General features: G+C 45.5%; 1 protein-coding gene across 1 annotated transcript in view; it reads right to left on the bottom strand.

The window, feature by feature from the left end:
• The window catches only part of LOC129819974 (SH3 and cysteine-rich domain-containing protein 2-like), a 50003-nt gene that overhangs the window by 5696 nt on the left and 20714 nt on the right, over positions 1–23593 (bottom strand). Inside the window, exons 2-9 of the mRNA XM_055876761.1 lie at positions 11404–11791; positions 10851–10945; positions 7658–7742; positions 7267–7379; positions 6992–7061; positions 5180–5235; positions 4115–4203; positions 3385–3436 (exon numbers count right to left, since the gene is read on the bottom strand). Coding sequence (XP_055732736.1) covers positions 3385–3436; positions 4115–4203; positions 5180–5235; positions 6992–7061; positions 7267–7379; positions 7658–7742; positions 10851–10945; positions 11404–11791 — 948 coding nt within the window. The remainder of the gene's footprint in view (positions 1–3384; positions 3437–4114; positions 4204–5179; positions 5236–6991; positions 7062–7266; positions 7380–7657; positions 7743–10850; positions 10946–11403; positions 11792–23593) is intronic.

Below are 23593 nucleotides of genomic sequence, written 5' to 3'. Positions count from 1 at the left end.
CCTACTTTCATTTTAGCCTTAAGTAACTTTCTGTCTTACCAAATGTAACATATCATACAAATTTGAGTGTCCCGGATATACATCTACTATGTTACGTCTAGTCTATGAGACCAGGCTGAACTGTAGCACACCAAATACACACCAATTGCCAAACGCTTTTGGGAACTTGAGCAGAAAAATTTCATGACGATCCACAGAGGCAAAAAGAACAATGCCGGAGTTTAATTCAATAAGAGAAAAGCTGCAAAATGAGAAATTACAAATACATAGAAGGGAGGGCCAGAACAGTAGTCTAATGTTTGGGAAAGATTTTGTGAAGTGGCAAAAGAGGATGGTAGCAGTGTCGGCTGTGTTATGTGTGATGATTGTGAGGCGCTATACAAATTCGACAGTCACAAGACGGGGACTTCAAAATGGCACGTCAAGGGAACTGTACAGTTCAGATGGGTTAAATGGAATAGTAGCCTAACTGAAATCTGGACACTGACTGTTGGTCTAAAACCTCTCACATAGTCTAATATAATATGAACTTCTGCAGAATAAATCATTTCCTGCAGTAAAGTTATACACCAAATGTGCATTTTTACTCAGGAACAGGAGTGGAGAAATATGGATTTATTTCTTTCAGCATCTTGAGAGAATGAATGCATTACATTTACGTTTTAGTCATTTAGCAGACGCTCTTATCCAGAGCGACTTACAGTAGAGTGCATACATTTTTATTACATTTTACATACTGAGACAAGGATATCCCTACCGGCCAAACCCTCCCTAACCCGGACGACGCTATGCCAATTGTGCGTCGCCCCACGGACCTCTCGCGGCCGGCTGCGACAGAGCCTGGGCGCGAACCCAGCCCAGCCTGGGCGCGAACTCAGAGACTCTGGTGGCGCAGCTAGCACTGCGATGCAGTGCCCTAGACCACTGCGCCACCCGGGAGGCATAATGCATGGTTAAGGACTGTCTGTAAAGGTGGAGGTGCTATCTTTATCACCATCATAAAAAATGATCCTATTCCAACCACATAGGATATATGCATCCAAGCCGAACTGAAATCTTATGAAAAACATGTTGGGTTATTTTTTTTCAAACATTTAATTTTCTTACAACCGGTCAAACTGATGTCATTTGAAAATGTTGCACGAAAAATCTTCCCTGTTTTTTGTTGTTATTGTTTTCTTCCCGGTACCTAAATGTCTTTGCTGCGCGAGCGAAGCAGAGATGAAAGAGGAAAATGAAGAAAAAAAACTTTACCGATGTCAACTAAACATTCATTCTATCGATTTATGAACAAGCGTTTATTTAGTATTGTACAAAAGGTGCTATCTAGAACCAGCTCATTTTCTATATTTGTGGGTTAGGGTTGGGTGCAAGCCTCAGATTGTCAAGTTATTACATACTGTATAATCAGGCGGTTGCAGATAGATTATTAGCAAGTGCGGGCAGGTGCAGGTGAAGAAATAGCTGACCCGTGCATCACTACTGTATACAATATAGTAGATCCTGTTTAAATACTTGAATGCTTTCATGTCTTTTCTGATATTGACATGACTGGAAGGGTGAAAGCTATGTAATAGAGTCCTTAGATATACAGTTGAAGTCGGAAGTTTACATCCACTTAGGTCGGAGTCATTAAAACTTGTTTTTCAACAACTCCACAAATGTCTTGTTAACAAACTATAGTTTTGGCAAGTCGGTTAGGACATCTACTTTGTGCATGACACAAGTAATTTTTCCAACAATTGTTTACAGACAGATTATTTCACTTATAATTCACTGTATCACAATTCCAGTGGGTCAGAAGTTGACTGTGCCTTTAAACAGCTTAGAAAATTCCAGAAAAGGATGTCATGGCTTTAAAAGCTTCTGATAGGCTAATTGACATAATTTGAGTCAATTGGAGGTGTACCTGTTGATGTATTTCAAGGCCTACCTTCAAACTCAGTGCGTCTTTGCATGACATCATGGGAAAATCAAAAGAAATCAGCCAAGACCTCAGAAAATAAATTGTAGACCTCCACAAGTCTGGTTCATCCTTGGGAGCAATTTCAAAACGCCTGAAGATACCACGTTCATCTGTACAAACAATAGTACACAAGTATAAACACCATGGGACCACGTAGCCGTCATACCGCTCAGGAAGGAGACGCGGTCTGTCTCCTAGAGATGAACCTACTTTGGTGCCAAAAGTGCAAATCAATCCCAGAACAACAGCAAAGGACCTTGTGAATATGCTGGAGGAAACAGCTACAAAAGTATCTATATCCACAGTAAAACGAGTCCTATATCGACATAACCTGCCAAGCCGCTCAGCAAGGAAGAAGCCACTGCTCCAAAACCGCCATAAAAAAGCCTGACTATGGTTTGCAACTGCACATGGGGACAAAGATCATATTTTTGGAGAATTGTCCTCTGGTCTGATGAAACAAAATAGAACTGTTTGGCCATAATGACCATCTTTATGTTTGGAGGATAAAGGGGGATGCTTGCAAGCCGAAGAACACCATCAACCGTGAAGCACGGGGGTGGCAGCATCCTGTTGTGGGGGTGCTTTGCTGCAGGAGGGACTGGTGCACTTCACTAAATAGATGGCATCATGAGGGGAAAAACATATGTGGATATATTGAAGCAACATCTCAAGACATCAGTCAGGAAGAGAAAGCTTGGTTGCAAATGGGTCTTCCAAATGGACAATGACCCCAAGCATACATCCAAAGTTGGGGCAAAATGGCTTGAGGACAACAAAGTCAAGGTATTGGAGTGGCCATCACAAAGCCCTGACCTATAGAAAATGTGTGGGCAGAACTGAAAAAGCGAGTGCGAGCAAGGAGACCTACAAAGCTGACTCAGTTACACCAGCTCTGTCAGGAGGAATGGGCCTCACCCAACTTAATGTGGGAAGCTTGTGGAAGGCTACCTGAAGCGTTTGACCCAAGTTAAACAATTTAAAGGCAATGCTACCAAATACTAATTGAGTGTATGTTAACTTCTGACCCACTGGGAATGTGACAAAAGAACTAAAAGATTAAATAAATCATTCTCTCTACTATTATCATCTCTACTATACATTTCACATTCTTAAAATAAAGTGGGGATCCTAACTGACCTAAGACAGGGAATGTTTTACTAGGACTAAATGTCAGGAATTGTGAAAAACTGAGTTTAAATGTATTTGGCTGAGGTGTATGTAAACTTCCGACTTCAACTGTACCTATTCAAATGTGTTGCATTTTTCTAAAGGAAGGTAGGAAGAATGGAAGGAAGAACGACAGGAAGAACGGAAGGAAGGAAAAACAGAAGGAAGGAAGGAAGGAAGGAAGGAAGGAAGGAAGGAAGGATAGAAAAAGTATTCTAACAAAACAAAAAAACGTATTTTTCACCCACCTTCCACCAGTCCTCATTGGAGTCATCAGTTACTTGCACTCGATCGCCAGGTCTGAGAGGGAAACAACAGGTACTGATTAAACACACACACACACGCACACGCACACACACACACACATTCCCGGCTGCCTGTCCTTCTCAGTCTGTGGCTCCAACAGCGTTGCCAGTTACGTCTCAGACCCCCAGTGAGAAGGCAGATGGTCTGAGAGATGTGTTGGCACTGCACACCTGTCCTTCCTCTTTCTCTCACCTGCCCACTGCGACAATACCCCCTCCCCATACACACATACATTTCTCCCTTCATCCATTCTTCATCACTGCCTATTTCTTTACCTCTTAACTTTTAACCTTTCATCAGCTCTCCAACAAATCACCTTACGAACGAACCAACAACTTTGATCCGCTGAAAACATTTTGTTTCGTTATAAAGATTTTTCATCCGACTGCAAAAAAAAAGTGTTCAAAAAAATGTGCTAGCTAGTTGTCAAACTCCTAGATAACATTATATTCTTGTGCAGTTTGCGAAGTCTGACTTTCTATCTGAATATGACTGAACACGTGTGCAGGCACACACACACACACACACACACACACACACACACACACACACACACACACACACACACACACACACACACACACACACACACACACACACACACACACACACAAAATCACATGCGTGCACACACACACCCACACAAACAAAGGTACTATGTATTTAACTCACTGTAACTCCAGATCATTCTTCTCCTGAGGGATGAACTTGTACAGAGCCACGTAGGTGTGTACAGAGTGGACATCGATGCGCTTTGGAGTCTGGACACACGCACACACCAAATTAGTCTAATACACACAGTTTGTATTTCATTTGATTACTTTGGTACTATTTTCACAAGTATGTGTGTGGTGAATTTTCAAAACTCCTATTACAAATTTCCAAACTGGTAACACTTGTAATGCAGCTGGTCTTGCATTCAAAACCTTTCATTTTGCATTCATTTTGCTTGTGGACATCTTTCACCGTTGATCCAATATATAAGTTTACTGTGAAATATTATGAGTACATTGGTTCACCAAAACACAAAATAAGGATATCTACTCAATTTAGGTATTTTAACAACCAGTTAATCCAATAGCAAAATAATGTAATATGCTTGTTTAAAAATTGCCCATTGAATGTAGTATGCTTCAGTAGTGTAAATTACAGGACATTACAATGTTTTCACATTAGGCAATACACTTGTACTACACATTCAAATTTGCTGAACATAACATTTCCGTCATTTCTATCCCATGTGTGACCAAAGGTGTGATCATTGAAGACATCTTTCACAACGTAATCAAATGAAAGAAATGAAAGAGACATCATGTTTAGCAGGCACTAGTTTACGTCCAGCCTGTCTTGAGCATTTGGCCATAGGTTCTCATCGAAATCGCAGTAAATATCCTCATTGTTCATGCGCCTGGGGGGAAAACGTTTTGGCATGGCGAATCCAAGCCTGACATACTGTAGGTCTGGTTTGATGTCATTGCATGCCTCATCCATGGCCTGAAGGAGGGTGGTGCACTCATGGGGATGGCAATCGATCGTAAATAGCATATATTACGCTATTACGGTACTGTATTGGCCTATGCAATTTTAGTAAAACAGGGGTGAACAAAAAGTCACATGGAGGTTGATAGCAGAGTTTGAAAGAAGGATAGATAAAGAGAGGGAGGGTTTAGAGTTAGAGGTTAAGGAAAGAGGAAGGAAAGAGGGAACACTTGAGAAAGAGATATGCTGACTACGCACCTTCAGACTGACCCTGTCCTCTGAATCAGCCTTCTCACTTTCAGGAGGATTGAGAGCTAGAGGGAGAGAGAGGAAGAGAGAGAGAGGGGGGAGGGGGGATATATATATATACATATGAGAGAGAGAGGGGGGAGAGATAGAGAGAGAACGAGAGAGAGAGAGAAAGAGAGAGAGAAGATAGATCGAGAGCAGGGAAAAGAGAGAGAGGGAGCATACAGATTGAAAGAGAGTAGAGATACAGAAAGAGAGAAAGAGATAGAAAGAGGGAGGGGGTCTTGTCACTTTGCAGTATAGCACAAAGACAAGGTCAGTTAGTTAAAGCATACACAGTACTTTATATCATCAGATTTATTGAAGATGGAAAAACACTGGTGAATTCACTACACACACGCAGGCATACACAAACACACAGGCATACTCTCACACACACATGCATGCACGCACACACACACACACACACACACACACACACACACACACACACACACACACACACACACACACACACACACACACACACACACACACACACACACACACACACACACACACACACACACACACACACACACACACACATCACCTAGTTTTGTCAATGGAAGGTCTTCTCAGTGTAATGGATGGGTATAATGATAGTCTATAATGAAAGAGATTATTTCAGGAGAGAGGACAATGCTTGACAGTCCAGGCTTGGCTTTTTACAAGTTGCAAGACTTTTTGCAAGTTCAACCAACTAGTCATGTTGATGCAACATTACATATATAACATTACACTGATTACATTTAAATGACATGACATTGATAAAGGAGCTTGACATAATGAGGAAATAGGTTGACTCAACCATTTAAAGCCCAGAGTGTTGGGGGTTTGGAGTGAGTGTGCTTTAGAGTGAAAGGATAGGGAGGGACCATGTTTCCTCTAAGCCACGCGAGTGCACAGGAGCTGCTTCCTAGGGACTGCCGCGCACAGAAGAAATATCAAGTCGCGCAGAGAAGCACGAAGCTCTAGAGTTTCCCCCGTTAGTTAACATTAGCAATGTTTGCCTTTACTATGGGAATTGTAATAGAATCAATGCAATATTAGCCACTTTCAATGCAACATACCAAAACAAAACAAATGATGCATGCCTTAGAATGCAAAACTAACCACAGAATATTTTGTTGTAGGCAGAACGCATCGGAATAGGATTATATTGCCCATACTCTAAACAGACTGGTGCGCCATAACCAATAAGAGCTGCAGTAGGCCTATATGCAAATTGATCCTTGCCATATATGGATTTGTGCCATTCACTCTGACCTGGACTGTTTTACACCATGGGCGGTTGTGAAAATTATTCACTTCTTTAGAGATGAATGCGAGAGCAGCATTTAGCCACGTGTGCACATTTGTTCATATTCTTTGCTAGTTCGTGAGTTATTAGCCCAGTTATAGCTAACTTGTAGTTAGCAATATGGGAGTGATTGCTTCCTACAAGAGTACAAAACGTGTATTTCTAGCCATCTTTGAAAAGCGAGTCAGGTAAAGAGCTTTTTTTTTATGCCTTAAAGGGGCAGTGTGGTATTTTGAGACAGGCTTGAATAAACTAAGTAACCAATAGGCAGAGGGTAGCATAATTTGTCTGATTCTCTGTAATAATGGTATGGGAATAATAATACATTTTATTTTGTAAAGTGGTTTCTTGCATCAAACAACAAAACAAGTGTTCAGTCACCTCCTTGTCTGAATGACAAGTGGAGGTGAGAGGTTGGGTTGAGATGTCAGGTAATAGGTTAGGGGTGAGTAAATTGTGGGGAATTTGATCCAACTCACTCTCAGTCTCTGGGACAAACTCCTCCTCAGCGATTGGTTGTGTTTCCAGTCCCTCCCCTACTCTCTCCACCTAAAGAAGACAAGAACAAGGTGCCAAGTCAGAGAGGGAAGAAGACAGCGTGCAAAAAGGAAAGAAGCGGGGAAAATACTGATCAGTTTTAACTGTTATTGTTAGCATTTGTATATCAAAACACATCGCTTTATAACGTATAGTGAGAAAACATTTCAAATGGACTATTTGTATCTATGAACTCAAGTGCATGTAAGCAGTGTACCTTATGAATGGGGGACTCAGTGATGCTTCCGAAGCTAGAGCGACTCATCTGTGCCAGCGACGTCCCATAACGCAGAGCCTCATACACAGGGTCAATTCCCCCTTTATCAGACTCTAGAAACACACACACACACACACACACACACACACACACACACACACACACACACACACACACACACACACACACACACACACACACACACACACACACACACACACGCACACACACACACACACACACGCACACACACACACACAGAGAGAACAAAACAATGTGTCAGACTAAAGACCAGATCCTGGAATGAACTAAAGGTCTATATATCTGTAGCATCAACACTGATCACTCAAGCAACATGCACGCGCGCACACACACGTACACACTCACTCACCTTGCGATGGCAGAGCTTCCTTGACCACCCCTAACATATCGTTAGTCAAGAGAGGGGAGCTGAAGTTTCGTTTAAAGGCCCCCGTCTAGCAGGCGAGAAAGAGAGAAGGAGAGTGGGATGAATAACTGTCCCTATGTTTATTCCTTTTATTTAACCTTTATTTAACTAGGCAATTCAGTTAAGAACAAATGATTTACCCTATCAGCTGAATGTTCTTTTAGCAGCGAAAAGCGGACAAACACAAATGTCAGAAACTTTCCCACCATAAACGGATAGTCTTGTGGTTTACAAAGGAAGCTGAAAATGTATGTGTGCGTGTGTGCGTGTGTGCGTGTGTGTGCGTATCTTTGTGCGTGCGTGCGTACGTGCGTACGTGTGTGCAGAGCGGATGCTGACTGTATCATATTCCCTCTGCAGTCTGTGGCCCGGGGGTCACTGTAAATTGAACAAGGAGACAGGTGCAACTCGATTCTTAGCCTTCTGCATTTGCAATGAACTGTACCTGCACTCTCTTACAGCATCGTTCACATCTCACACCCAATGTCAGCTAGACAAGCACAACAAAGCCTCGGCATTGTCGTTTGACAGAAAACCAACATTCGCCGCAGTAATTACCAAGCTGTTGGGATTAAAATAGTCCACGGACGTGTGAGGCAATGAATCACGGATTCTGATTTAGAAACAGGAACGGAATAGAACTCAAAGGTCGATCTGAGTCATTGAACGCTTTGTGTTTGACAGAGGGAGCAGTGTTGTGTCGTTGTTTTTTCCTGTACCATCCCGTCCTAGCTGCAGCATAGCTCTACTTTCCTCTTTGCGTCATCATGGCGTAAAATATATCCATATATCAACAGCTGTCATCAGTGGCTGGATGAGAGCTTATGCAGAAAGGAGAAGATAAGGTGTCAGGACCACGCTAATGTGATAAGTCACTTTACCCAAGACCTGAAGACTTGTGTTAGCTTCCGAGGTAATGCCTTGGCTCCAGTTCAGTGGGCTAACACAGTCTTGTGATGAGAACCGATAACCGAAAGCATAACATAGGACTGGGCAGTGTCATCGACAAAATATTGCCAACCATGCTCATAAAAGGTGAACCATGAACTGTGACGAGTAACCTCACCCAAGGCGGGAAGTCTCGCGTTGGCTCCAAGAGCTAACGCCTTGGTTTAGTTTGGCGCGACGACGCGGTCTTGTGGCGATAACTGGTCGATCAGTCTCGCTTCTTCCGAATATAACCTTTTGGAAACATAAATCATAAGTCATTATATGAGCAGAGTATCCTCTCTGCATTTGATTAGATTAGTCTGATTATAACGGATGTGTTATAACGGATGCGCCACTGTGATATTTTGATGAATGAGACGAGAGGTTCCTATTGGCTGTCAAGATGGCCCAAGGTGCTCAGCGGGGCATGTGGGGAATTGGAGGGGTGACTTTCTACTTTCTCCGGAGTGATCTAAAGTCAATTTAACGCTTATTGCTTCTCTTATTGCTTATCTTGGGGCCCTCCTCGTCCCTGTCCAAATTACAGCTTCACCTCTGATAGGGTAAAACGATGATGAGAACGAGAGGGAGAGAGAGAGAGAAAGAGAGAGAGAGAGAAAGCAAGTGAATGAGCGAGAAAGAGAATGAGAAAGAACTAGAGAGAATAGATAACTAAACTAGTTGTGTTTATAAAACTCTTGCTCGTTAATCTTGGCCGACGACCTTTATTTTGTATTATTTGGGGGTGAAGCTGAGAGGGGTGGAATTACGAACCAAACTTAACTAATCATCCCTTTTCCCCACCCCAATCGTGCCTTTATTATAATTATTGGTCTGGGCTGGGGATTGGGCTAGATTACTAATGCACCTTTGAAGATATCCCCACTGGCTGGATTCAATGTGGCTCCCAGATGTCCAACTGATTAAGATTTTTGGACACTTTTGGACAAACACACAATTGCCCCTCTTTTGACCTCAAACGAGACTGGTGTCCAATCCTGTATTGACACCATCACTCCTAACTCCTAGCCCCCACCTCCTATCTCCTAGGCATTGTGTAGATCAGAGAGGATTGGATAGGTGTAAGCAATATTGTGGACATTTTCAACTAGCCTGAAGTCTGAAGACAAGGTGAATTACCAGTATAACCATATTTTCCAAACCCTCACTTTGCTTTTCATAACGTTTGGTCCTTGTTTTAAAAAAAATAAATTGTAATTTACTCTACAAAATAAAAACGCTGACAAAGTCACTAAATGAAATGAATTAAAAGTTTTAAAATGAATTCAAATTCAAATCCCACTCCACAGGGGTCATATTACACCTGGTCCCGTGTGGCTCAGTTGGTAGAGCATGGCGCTTGCAACGCCAGGGTTGTGGGTTCAATTTCCACGGGGGGACCAGTATGAATATGTATGAACTTTCCAATTTGTAAGTCGCTCTGGATAAGAGCATCTGCTAAATGACTTAAATGTAATATTTAATTTGCATACAAAGTGACACCAAAATTCATTACATACTAGTCAGGGGGGCAACATGAGTCTAAACTTATGTACGAGCTACTGTTGCATGTTGCTGCCGTCTCTCCTCCATTATGACTATGCAGCGGACACAAGTTTTGCTGCTGCCGGCCATGTCGCGTCCCGCGGGAACTGCGAGCACCTCAAACACACCGCATTTCACACTGAATTAATCACAGCGCCTGGTGTAGGGAGATGTTGATTTCTCCGACTGACTTGAGAAAATCGGATCTGTGCAAGAAGAGGGTGAGTAGGGGGGGGTGACAAGGGGATGGATGGGGGGGGGGGGGAACAGGACAGCGCTATCTGCCTCAGCCCTCGCCTCGGCTTTTGTTCCACATATAGAAATTCAGAGTCATTGTCGGATCATTTTATTATGGCTCTCACTCATCCTCTTCTTCTCTCTTTTCTTCAGCTGTTTCTCTTTGTCAGGCTGTCAATTATCTTTCTATTTCTATCCCCTCTTTTCTTTTTTTAGCTCCTCGAGTGGAAAAACGCTCATTGTCTTCTCCAACGATTGGGACTTTGAGACTACATTCAGCCCCCCGCCAAATAATATTTAGACCGTAATTGTTGAGGATCGGAAAGCAGTAGATATCCAACTCTAGAACAGTCCACTACTTAGGTTGTAATGGTTAAGTACAAGACAGCTGTGGGGAAATCTGAATCTAGGGCAGTTGACTCACCTTTCCTGTGCAGGGCTGTTGGGACAGCTCAGAGGAGCACCAGAGGTGGGCGCCCAGCTTACAGGCTTTACAGCGCAGACCCTGCTTGGAGTTCCCTGCACAGATGGAAAGCCAGGTTACTACAGTACTGTACTTTCCTTTACTATACTATACTGTACATACCACACACAACAGTAGCCTCAGCTCACACACTACAATCTATTCAATCAATCAATCAACTAGAACTAGGTTATAAAATGTCAAAGTGAGACCCTTTTGATGAGAGATGTTATAGGCAACGTGTGTATGGACAGTGTGATCATTAGCCACATCTACTTCGAACTCATCCTCAATCAAACTCCTAACTTGCCATTTGGCCACAAGAGCTCAAATTTTTAATGGAAACATTGCACTGATCACATGGGATTGCTAGATTGTGTTGGATGTGCATACTGTCTCTCAGTAGTCCGTAGTCTGCCCAAAGAGAATAGCTTTTATGTGACATGATTGACCAGAAGATGATTTGCATTCCATGTCACTGCATTAAGGGAATACTGGACCTGAATCGACATACCCTGTATCACGTGTTTGCATTGCTGGCAGCAGGTGGGCCGACGGAAGACGTGCTCCTGGAAACAGTGGGTCTTCACTAGCCGGGCCTGGAGCTGGCCATGGAGCTGGCCATGGAGCTGGGCTTTGGAGGTCAGGGAGAGGGAGGGACTGAGGGAGGGTGAGCGGGACGAAAGCGAGGGGTTGGGGCTGAGCGAAGGGGAGAGGGAGGGTGAGCGCTCGCAGGTCAGGGGCGTCTCCCCGAAGGGTGGTGGCGAGGAGGTCAGCGGAGGCTCGCGGATGATCCCAGAGGGCAGGCGGACTTCCCCGTTGCTGGGGCGCTGGAAGAAGTTGTCCACGCTCTTGCTGCGCATCACTGACTTGAAGGACAAGGAGCGCTTTAGTCGCTGCAGCTGTGGAAAGAGAGGAGTGGAGGCATTAGGTTAGCATGGATAGACAAGGGCTGGGGAATGACAAAATCCCGAACACCGTTCAGAATAGCAGGGTGCACTCATTAAGGGCTGAATCGTAACTTGAGATCCATGTACGCACCTAGCAACTCCAGAATTCGAACACAATTTGACAAAGCACTATAAGTTCGCTGCCACCATGTAATGATAACGAAGGTGGTTCGGTGAACCACTCTCGAGTAATGAGTAACCTTGCCAGAGACCTGAAGAATTGTGTTAACTTCTTCAGGTTTGACCGCAGGTTTGACCGCAGCCACTCACACAAGATCCCTGGTCATGATCTGTGTTCAACCCACTGGATCAAAGACATTCATTCCATCCATCCATCCATCCGTTCATTTATTTATTCATTCAGTGACGATGAAAACAAAACGACCACAGAATTTGCTGACGGACTCAAAAAATAATAATCTAAACATTATCCTTTTAGCAGCAGCTAGCAACAGCTCTCCTGACTTGAATAAGGCGACAGGAGTGAGACAGAGGGAAGCGAGACAGAGACCCTGCAGTACCCTCTGACTGCCCTTGTCCTACAGCACCACACTTGGCTTGTTTGGATCAGAATTATAGCAGATCCAGGGAACTCAAGTCAATACCCCTTAAAATTCAGATTTGATTAGTTTATTGACCGGTCTGCTCCTCCGTACTGTGATGTATTGATGCAGAACAAGGAACAAACACTCGGTTGATATTTCACTCCTCCGGTCGCCTCACTTTCAGTGGACTTGCCCAGGCATCTTGGCCGCAATATTATGATTGACATAAGCTAATGACATAAGATTATGGGGAGTGGAAGGCAATGAGGTCCTATGGTATAATAATAAGCCACAGATTCCTACATCAATAGAATGGCCTACGGAAGGAGAGAGCACACGTGCAGGCACACACACACACATACACACAGACACACACACATACACACAGACACACACACACACACACACACACACACGTTTGTTTTACTACCATTGTGGGGACCAAACTATTGACTCCCATTCAAACTCCTATATTCCCTAACCCCTAATCCTAAATTTAACCCTGAGCCCTTAATTTAACCCTAACCTTAATCCTAACTTTAACCACAAACCCCCAACCCTAACTTCTAACCCATGGTACTCCAACCCTGTTCCTGGAGAGCTACCCTCCTGTAGGTTTTCCCTCCAAACTCAATTGTAACGAGCATGATTCAGTTTATCACCCAGCTAATTATTAGAATCAGGTGTGCTCGATTAGAGTTGGAGGGAAAACCTACAGGACGGTAGAGCTCCAGGAGCAGGGTTGGAGAACCCTGTCCTAACCATAACCCTAACCTTAAACCTAACCCCTAACTCTAACCTTAATTCTAACCATAAACCTACTTGTAACCCTAACCCTAAACCTAACCCCTAAGCCTAAAATAACCTTTTCCTTGTGGGTACCGACGAAATGTCTCCAATATTCCTTTTTTTAAATATTTTTTTATACATAGTAAAACCAAAAACACACTCACACGCAGCGATAGTAACAAAGATTGAGGTGAAACCGTTGGGCATACCGCTATTCGCTGCCTATCTGACTGGTACGGCTGTTTTTTATGATTTTTTTCTGTAGCGCAGCATAGTTGTGTGTTATGTCTACGCCTTACAGCTTGTGTCTGTGGTGTATAGCTGTTCGTTATATGCTTTTCGGTTTCTTTTGTCTACAGGTTACAGCTTGTTTTGTTTCTGTTTCCACCTGCACTGCAGTAGCCTAAAGATTTTAAAAAAGTATGACACAACTGTGTGTGTGTGTATATATCATTATCAAGGCCTTGTATAAGTTGGTGTGTGTGTGTGTGTGTGCGCATGCGTGCGTGCATGTATTCGTGTCACAAGATGTGTGTGTCACTGAGTGTTTGTAGCCTTCACATCGTTTCCCTCTGCACCTGCGGAAGCCTGCGCTCTCTCGGAGAAACGGTCATCAATAACGTTGAGTGGGTTCCTCTTTTCCTCCCTTAAGCCATGGCTCCACTGACGCCAATTATCTTGAGTGATGAAAAGAGCGCTCTCTCTGTTGACCCATTAGCGAGCACCTCTTTGCAAGTGTTTTTCATATCCCGAGCTGCATCCAGGCTCATTTTTAATGGGCTTTTATAGGGTTGACTGGTGGTTCATTCAAAATAGTCTATTTGATTTTTTTCTCTTTCCACCACATTGTTTACACATTTGACCTCGTTTTTGTATTTAATGTATTTAATAATAGAAACACTTGAGTTAATGTGGGATAAAAAAGTACATTGAAAGCAGGTGCTTCCACACAGGTGTGGTTCCTGAGTTAATTAAGCAATTATTTAAGGTCATTATTTTGGCTACGATGGCTATGTCCACATAGGATGACAATACGATGTAATCCATATGCCATGGCCGTCTCAGTCCCCAGTCTCGGATCTCGACCTCGGGTTAGGTATTGAAACACTTAAAAGCCTTCTTAATAAAGACAACTTCTTCTGTGAAATCTGGAAAATATATTATAATTATATAATTGTATAAAAAAAATATTCATTATTATATCATTAACAAATATATTTTGCTATACCTATTTCAAAGCTGGAGAGTAAACCCTGTAAGTTTCATCAAACTCTGTAGCGCATCAAATTAATTTCCTGACTTGCGTCATAGAATTCTGTTCTTTCATCTACTTTACACAAAGAACCAGCAATTTCAGCCTATTTACAGTGCATTCGGAAAGTATTCAGACCCCTTGACCTTTTCCACATTTTGTTGTGTTACAGCCTTATTCTAAAATGTATTAAATAAAAAATGTCCTCAATCTACACACAACACCCCATAATGACAATGCAAAAACAGGTTTTTAGATTTTTTTGCAAATCTATAAAAATAAAAATAAATCCCTTATTTACATAAGTATACCTACCCTTTGCTATGAGACTCAAAAATGGAGATCAGGTGCATCCTGTTTCCATCGATCATCTGGAGATGTTTCTAAGACTTGATTGGAGTCCACATGTGGTAAATTCAATTGATTGGACATGATTTGGAAAGGCACATACCTGTCTATATAAGGTCCCACAGTTGACAGTGCATGTCAGAGCAAAAACCAAGCCATGAGGTCGAAAGGAATTGTTCGTGCAGCTCCGAGACAGGATTGTGTCAAAGCAGAGATCTGGGGAAGGGTACCAAAAACATTTCTGCAGCATTGAAAGTCCCCAAGAACACAGTGGCCTCTATCATTGTAAAATGTAAGAAGTTTGGAACCACCAAGACTCTTCCTAGAGCTAGCCGCCCGGCCAAACTGAGCAATCGGGGGAGAATGAGCTCCAGAATTCCTCTGTGGAGATTGGAGAACCTTCTAGTAGGACAACCATCTCTGCAGCACTCCACGAATCCGGCCTTTTGGTAGAGTGGCCAGACGGAAGCCATTCCTCAGTCAAAGGTACATGACAGCCCGCTTGTGGAGTGCTCTGAGACCATGAGAAACAAGATTCTCTAGACTGATGAAACCAAAATTGAACTCTGGTCTGAATGTCAAGCGTCATGTCTGGAAACCCGGCACTGTCCCTATGGTGAAGCATGGTGGTGGCAGCATCATGCTGTGGGGATGTTTTTCAGCAGCAGGGACCGGGAGACTAGTCAGGATCGAGGGAAAGATGAATGGAGTAAAGTACAGAAAGATCCTTGATGATAACCTGCTCCAGAGCACTCAGGACCTCAGACTGGGTTGAAGGTTCACCTTCCAACAGGACAACGAGCCTAAGCACACAGCCAAGACAAAACAGGAGTGGCTTCGGGACAAGTCTCTGAATGTCCTGGAGTAGCCGAGCCAGAGCCCGGACTTGAACCAGACCTCTGGAGAGACCTGAAAATAGCTGTGCAGCAACGCTCCACACCTGACAGGGCTTGAGAAGATCTGCAGAGAAGGGAGAAACTCCCCAAATACAGGTGTGCCAAGCTTGTAGCGTCATACGCAAGAAGACTCGAGGCTGTAATCGCTGCCAAAGGTGCTTTAACAAAGTACTGAGTAAAGGGTCTGAATACTTATGTAAATGTTATATTTCAGTTCCAATTTTATTTTCCTTCTAAAAACCTGTTTTTGCTTTGTCATTATGGGGTAATGTGTGTAGATTGATTAGGGGGGGGAAATGATTTCATCCATTTGAGAATAAGGCTGTAACGTAACAAAATGTGGAAAATGTGAAGGGGTCTGAATACTTTCCGAATGCACTGTATATCGCAGGTTGATGTTTAATGGCATGAGTCTTGTCCTGGAGGGAGAACTGAGCAGTTTCCCCTTAGGCCAGCTGCAAAGTCAAAAGTGTCTATTATGTAAAAATGTATGGAAACAAAGATTGTGTCACGTTCCTGACCTGTTTTCCTTTGTCTTGTATTTATTTTAGTTGGTCAGGGCGTGAGTTGGGTGGGTTTGTCTATGGTTGATTTTCTATGTTGGGATTTTTGTGTTCGGCCTGGTATGATTCTCAATCAGAGGCAGCTGTCAATCGTTGTCCCTGATTGAGAATCATACTTAGGCAGACTGGGTTTCACGTGTGTTTTGTGGGTGGTTGTTTCCGTGTTTGTGTTTTTCACCACACGGTACTGTATCTGTTTTCTGCACTTCGTTTATTTGTTTATTTGTTCCTCGTCCGAGGAGGAGGAATATGACGAACGTTACAGATTGATTTAAGGTTAGAGTTAGGCATTAGGGTTATCAGTGTCATTAAGGTTAGGGTTAGGTTTAAATCCGGTTTTATTACTTTGTGGCTGTGCCAGCTAGTGACCACTCTGCAGAGCTGCCTCCAGAACAAGATTTGTGCTCTAATGTGACTAGAACGATGTTAACAGTAGCTATTACAGTGAAAAAGTGAAAAAATACCATGATATTGTTTGAGGAGAGTGCACAACAACAAACCACTTTTATCATGGCAACTGTTTGGATACATTCACATCGTAAGGTAAATAATGTACTTACATTCAGTAATCTTGCTCTGATTCGTCACATCTTCTCCTGCTCCTCCTCTCCGGCGTACGACGTCGCCAGAATACTAACCACCGGTCCTGACTCACACCTGGACTTCATTACCTTCATCACTTTCTCCCATTTATATGTCACTCTCTTATGTTTTCTCACCAGTTGGTATTATTCTTGTGTACCGGCGAATAGCCACATGGAATTGTCTTTTTGTTGTTTTATTAAAACGTTGCACCTGCACCTGCTTCCCGACTCACAGCTCTGTTATTACAGAATACCAACTCAAACTATGGAAGCAGCAGAAAAGTCGGAAATCTCAGATGGTCGATGAACAAGGGTATCTTCTACGTCAACACCATGACCAGCTGGCTCAACTGGGGACTTCCATGGAAGAGGTTCTCCGCAGTCTGCAGCGTCTCAAACACCCCCGAGAGACGTTGCAGCCCAGCATCGGAGGATACTCTAGAGCCAGTCTACCCAGCGAGCCAGCGCAACTGCCCATTCAGAAACCCGCTCAGGTCAGCTATGTCCGTCTACCCCTCCCTGAGAAATACGACAGTACACGATCCAAATGCCTTGGCTTCCTCCATCAATTTTCTCTATTTTTCACACCAGTTGGGACCCCCACTACCGAGAGGTCTAAGGTTGCCACGGTTATTTCTCTGCTGATCGGGCGGGCATTGGAATGGGCTTTGGCCGTCTTGGAGAGAGGAGAGGAGGAGCTAGATTCTATAAGGGGTTCATGGCTCTGTTTAAATGCATTTTCGATCATCCCGCGGAGGGCAGAGAGGAAGGTGAGCGTCTGCTTCAGCTACAGCAGGGGAATCAGACGGCTTCTGAGTATGCGATCACCTTCCGGACAATAGCAGCTTCCAGTGGATGAAATGAGCCGGCGCTTCGCAAACTATTTAGAAGAAGTCTGCGCGAGAAGGTCCAGACGGAACTGGCCAGTCGGGGCGATAACCTCACCCTGGACGCGCTCATTGCGATGGCCATCTGCCTGGATAACCTTCTCCCGGAGCGTAGGCATTCTCATCGCTTCTCTCCCTCTTTCGGCGAGCACTCAGGATCAGAGACTGAACCCATGGAGGTAGGGGTCACACGCAATTCCGTGGCAGAGCGACGGATACAGCTGGGGCTATGTCTGTACTGTAGGCAAGGAGGACACACACTCCAGCGGTGTCCGATATTTCAGAATCCGGGATCCACTAGAGCAGAGGGATAGTCACGTGATGTTCCATCCCCTGGACCAGGAGTGAGTATCCCAGATTCAGCTCTTCCTGCTAGGCTCTTTTTAGTGTCCATCACTCTGGCTGGCTGTCCCTCGTGTACTGTGTCTACAGATTTAGGGGATTCCGGTATCACGGGAAACTTTATGGATCAGACCCTTGCCTCCTCCCTCAACATTACTATCTATCCGCTCTCTTCTCCTTTTCCGGATCAAGGTCTTGGCGGTCGGAAATTAGGATATGGAACCATCACACACATCACTCAACCACTCACACTCACCATGGAGTCCAATCACCAGGAGAGCATCTCCTTCTTCATCGCAAGAGTACCAGTTCACAAAATCATCCACGGCATCCCTTGGCTCCAACGCCATAACCCTACCATCTCATGGTCGAGGATGAAAATCACAGACTGGTCACCTGAATGCCGGAAGACATGCTTCCCTGTCTCCTGTGGTTCCACGTCGGTTGAGAGTCGTATGGTTTCCTGCCTAACATCCTGGAGGAGTACCAGGACCTAAAGGACATATTCTCCAAGACCCGTGCTACTTGTCTCCCTCATCGCCCCTGGGACTGTGCCATTGACCTGTTTCCAGTGCTACACCACGCAGACGCATCTACCCTCTGTCTGTGACTGAGACCCAGGCCATGGAGGATTACATTCAAAAGAGTCGCTCCAACAGGGTTTCATCCGCACATCCACGTCCCCTGCATCAGCTGGTTTCTTCTTCGTGGCCAAGAAGGAGGGAGGATTATGCCATGTATCGATTACCGAGGACTCAATGACATTACCAAGAAGTATCGGTACCCTCTCCCATTGGTGCCGTCAGCCATCGAGCAGTTCCGCTGGGCCCAGTTCTTCACCAAACTGGACCTGCGGAGTGCCTACAATCTCATCCGCATCCGGGAGGGGGATGCGTGGAAGACGGCGTTCAGCACGATGTCTGGTCACTACGAGTATTTGGTTATGCCCTTTGGCTTAGCCAATGCTCCGTCAGTGTTCCAGGCATTCGTCAACGAGGTGTTCAGGGACATGCTCGGACGGCAGGTGATTGTATACATTGATGGCATCCTGATCTTCTCGACCAACCTGAAGGATCACATCACCCACGTTCGAGTAATCCTGGAACGCCTCTTGGTCAACCACCTGTTCGTCAAGGCGGAGAAGTGCCAATTCCACCAGAGGGCTATATTCTTCTAGGGTTACCAAATCAGCCCACAGGGAGTGAGGATGGAGGACAAGAAGGTAGATGCAGTAAGGTCTTGGCCAGTCCCAACCACCATCAAGGGGTTACAACGGTCTTTGGGGTTTGCTCATTTCTACCGCCGCTTCATCAGGAACTTCTGCGCCGTCGCCACCCCTCTTACCTCCCTCCTCAAGGGTGGGCCTCATAGGCTGGTGTGGTCTCAGCAGCCGACGAGGCCTTTCGTCTCCTCAAGGGGCGTTTCACCTCCGCCTCCTTGCTAAAACACCCAGATCCCACTACCTTTTGTGGTTGAGGTAGACACATCTGAGGTGGGCGTGGGGGCAGTTTTGTCACAAAGACAGGGTAACCCATTGAAATTGTATCCTTGTGCTTTTTTCTCCAAGAAACTGTCCTCCGCAAAGAAGAATTACAACGTCGGCGATCGGGAGCGCCTGGCGGTGAAGTTGGCATTAGAGGAGTGGAGACACTGACTTGAGTGGAGACACTGACGCCAAGGAACCATTCGTCATCCTCACCGACCATCGGCACCTAGAATACATACGGACAGTGAGGAGACTGAATCCGCGCCAAGCCAGATGGGCCCTTTTCTTCACCAGGTTCGACTTCACGCTGACCTATCGCTCAGGTTCTAAGAACATCAAGGCAGATGCTCTGTCCCGTATCTACGATTCGGGAGAGGTTCCTGTCCAGAGGATACCCATAATCTCATCCTCCCGAGTCATGGGTCCAGTGGTTTGGGACATAGATGTGGACATCCGCCAGGCTCTAGAGAGGGAGTCCACATCCTGGAATTGTCCTCCCGAGCGCATCTACATTCCCACAGGGATAAGGGATCGGCTGCTGACCTGGGCGCACACAGCAGTCGTCGCTGGAAGTCCAGGTATTACTCGCACCATCCACTCCATCGCGGAGAAGTACTGGTGGCCCACCTTGGTGCAGGGTGTCACTCGGTATGTCAACTCCGGGTTCCGTATGTGCTCAAACCAAGTCCCCCCGGAATGCTCCAGCAGGGAAGCTCCTGATGCTTCCCGTGCCTCAGCAACCTTGGTCACATCTATCCATTGACTTTGTAATTGATCTTCCCTCCTCTGATGGTTTCACCACCATTCTGGTGGTAGTGGATAGATTTTCCAAGTCATGTCAATTAATCCCTCTTCTGAGGTACTCTTCCAGCAGGTCTTCCGGCATTATGGCCTTCCGGGAGGACATCGTCTCCGACCGTGGCCCCTCAATTTACATCACGAGTTTGGAGGGCCTTCTTGGAGAAGCTCAGGGTCACGGTCAGCCTCACTTCCGGGTATCGGCCTCAGTCCAATGGGCAGGTGAAGAGGATGAACCAGGAGCTGGGGAGGTTCCTGAGGAGTCACTGTCAGGACCAGCAGCGTGAGTGGGCACGATTCCTTCCCTAGGCAGAGTATGCTCAGAACTCCCCACGTCACTCCTCCACTGGGTTGACCCCGTTCCAGTGTGTTTCGGGTTTCCAGCTGGCCCTGGTCCTGGCCCTGTGGACCCCGGTCCAGACCACGGCTCCTACGGTAGATGAGTGGTTCCGGCACGTGAAGGAGGTGTGGAGTGACGCGCATGTGAGACTCCAGCGCACTGTCCATCGTCAGAAGGAACAGGCAGGCCGCCACCACAGTGAGACCCCTGTGTTCCATCCTGAGGACCGCGTCTGGCTCTCTACCGGGAAACTCCCACTCCGCCTGCCCTGTAACAAACTGAGCCCCTGGTTTGTGGGGCCGTTCAAGGTTCTCTGGAGGGTCAACTAGGTGACGTACAGGTTACAACTACCCAGTCACTATCGCATATCACCCTCTTTTCATGTCTCCCTTCTCAGGCCGGTGGTTCCTGGTCCCCTAGCTGATACTGTCCACCACGACACACATCTCCACGCCCTGGACATTGAGGGGGATCCGGCGTACGCTGTCAGATCTCTACTGGACTCCCGACGTCATGGGGGTCGGCTTCAGTATCTGGTGGACTTGGAGGGATATGTTCCAGTGGACATTCTGGACCCCAACATCATCTGTGACTTCCACCTTCGCCGCCCGGGCCGACCCGCTCCTCGTCCTTGGGGTCATCCCTCTGGTCGGCATTGTCCTGCGGCTGGAGCAGCGCGTCAGAGAGGGGGTACTGTCACATCTTCTCCTGCTCCTCCCCTCCGGCGTACAACGTCGCCAGAATACTAACCACTGGTCCTGGGATTCATCATGATGCACACCTGGCACTCGTCATTACGTACAACTGTTAATCATTATGATTCACACCTGGACTTCATTACCTTTATTTCCTCCGCTTTATATGTCACTATCCTATGTTTTCTCACCAATTGGTATTATTCTTGTGTACCGGCGTATAGCCACATGGAATTGTCTCGTTCTGGTTGTTGTTGTTTTATTAAACGTTGAACCTGCTTCCTGACTCACAGCTCCAATATTACACTGAGGGTCCCAGACATAAAATGCTGCATAGTTGTGTTCAGTAAAATACATTTATGTTCAAATGTGGGAACTGGGGTCTACAGTTTGACCCACTACTGTCTCTGACTCCCCACCCACCCCGCCCAGACCATCTAGATGTGAGAAAGTTAGTGTATTAGCTAATGATCCATTGTGTATGACATTCCTGGGAGTGTGAAAACTTAAATGTTGTATTACCATAGCATTTTGTATGTTCTCTATAGTTATGGACTTGCAAATGTATCAATTGACCAAGTCGGCAAACTCCTGGCAGATTTGATACAACATATTGTGCAGTAAGGTAATTCTTCACTGGATCAGTCTGAAACTTTCACACACTGCTGCCATCTGGTGGCCAAAATCTAAATGACACAGACTACTACCTGAAAGTATGGCCTCTTGCATTTCAAAGATGAGAAAAAAATACCCATGTTTTTTGGTTTGTATTATCTTTTACCAGATCTAATGTGTTATTCTCCTACATTAATTTCACATTTCCACAAACGTCAAAGGGTTTCCTTTCAAATGGTATCAAGAATATGCATATCCTTGCTTCAGGTCCTGAGCTACAGGCAGTTAGATTTGGGTATGTCATTTTAGGCAAACGTTTTTAAAAAAGGGTACGATCTTTAAGAGTGTAGCAAGATCAAGGGTGCGGGGTTTCCACATCACCAATTTCTTTTTTTACCCCCCTTTTTCTCCCCAATTTCGTGGTATCCAATTGTTAGTAGTTACTATTTTGTCTCATTGCTACAACTCCCGTACGGGCTCGGGAGAGAGGAAGGTCAAAAGCCACGTGTCCTCCGTAAGTCGCTCTGGATAAGAGCGTCTGCTAAATGACTTAAATGTAAATGTAATGTAAATGAAACACAACCCAACCAAGCCGCACTGCTTCTTAACACAGCGCGCATCCAACCCGGAAGCCAGCCGCACCAATGTGTCGGAGGAAACACCGGGCACCTGGCAACCTTGGTTAGCGTGCACTGCGCCCGGCCCGCCACAGGAGTCACTGGTGCGCGATGAGACAAGGATATCCCTACCGTCCAAACCCTTCCTAACCCGGACGACGCTAGGCCAATTGTGCGTCGCCCCACGGACCTCCCGGTCGTGGCCGGCTGCGACAGAGCCTGGGCGCGAACCCAGAGTCTCTGGTGGCACAGCTAGCATTGCAATGCAGTGCCCTAGACCACTGCGCCACCCGAGAGGCCCCCACGTCACCAATTTCAATAACAAACCAGGCACCAGTAGCACAAATGGAATGCAAAGGGGAAGTTTTAGGGATTTTTGTACAGGGGGAAAGAAGGGGGAATTCACCAATCACCTCGCAGTCCACAAGCCTCTCTCTCTTTGTACGTTCCATTTTCCAGGGGTAATCCACACTCGGGTCCTCAGCCAATCCGGTCCGGTACACAAGGGGGGTAATCCAACAATCCAGGTCACAACGGGCAATCACACAGATTTTGCTCTCGTTCCTCTCACTCTTCATACCTTTCTTGTCTCTCACCTCCTCTGCCCCTTTGTGCAGGCTGCTTCCTCCTTTATGCCCAAGCACGCCCTGGCTTAACGACCCATAGCCTTTACTCGTTGGGGCAGGAAGTCCATATAAGGCTTGGGGGTGGAGCCAGCTACCTGCAAGATCTCTCTCCTCAATTACCACTCCTCTCACCTCTCCCTGCCGGCTGCCACAAGAGGCTATGTAAAAATTAATGGAAACAAAGATTAATTTAAGGTTATGGTTAGGCATTAGGGTTATCAGTGTTGATAAGGTTAGGGTTAGGTTTAAAATCTGTTTTTATTCCTTTGTGGCTGTGCCAGCTAGTGACCACTCTGCATAGCTGCCTCCAAAACAAGATTCATGACAAAAAAAATGCCAACCAGCATTTATATATTTGTACCTGTTTTTTA

The sequence above is a fragment of the Salvelinus fontinalis genome, chromosome 1, assembly GCF_029448725.1.
Source record: "Salvelinus fontinalis isolate EN_2023a chromosome 1, ASM2944872v1, whole genome shotgun sequence".
Lineage (NCBI taxonomy): Eukaryota > Metazoa > Chordata > Actinopteri > Salmoniformes > Salmonidae > Salvelinus > Salvelinus fontinalis.
Note: the sequence above shows the minus strand (reverse complement) of the source record. Positions and strands in the feature narration are given on the sequence as shown.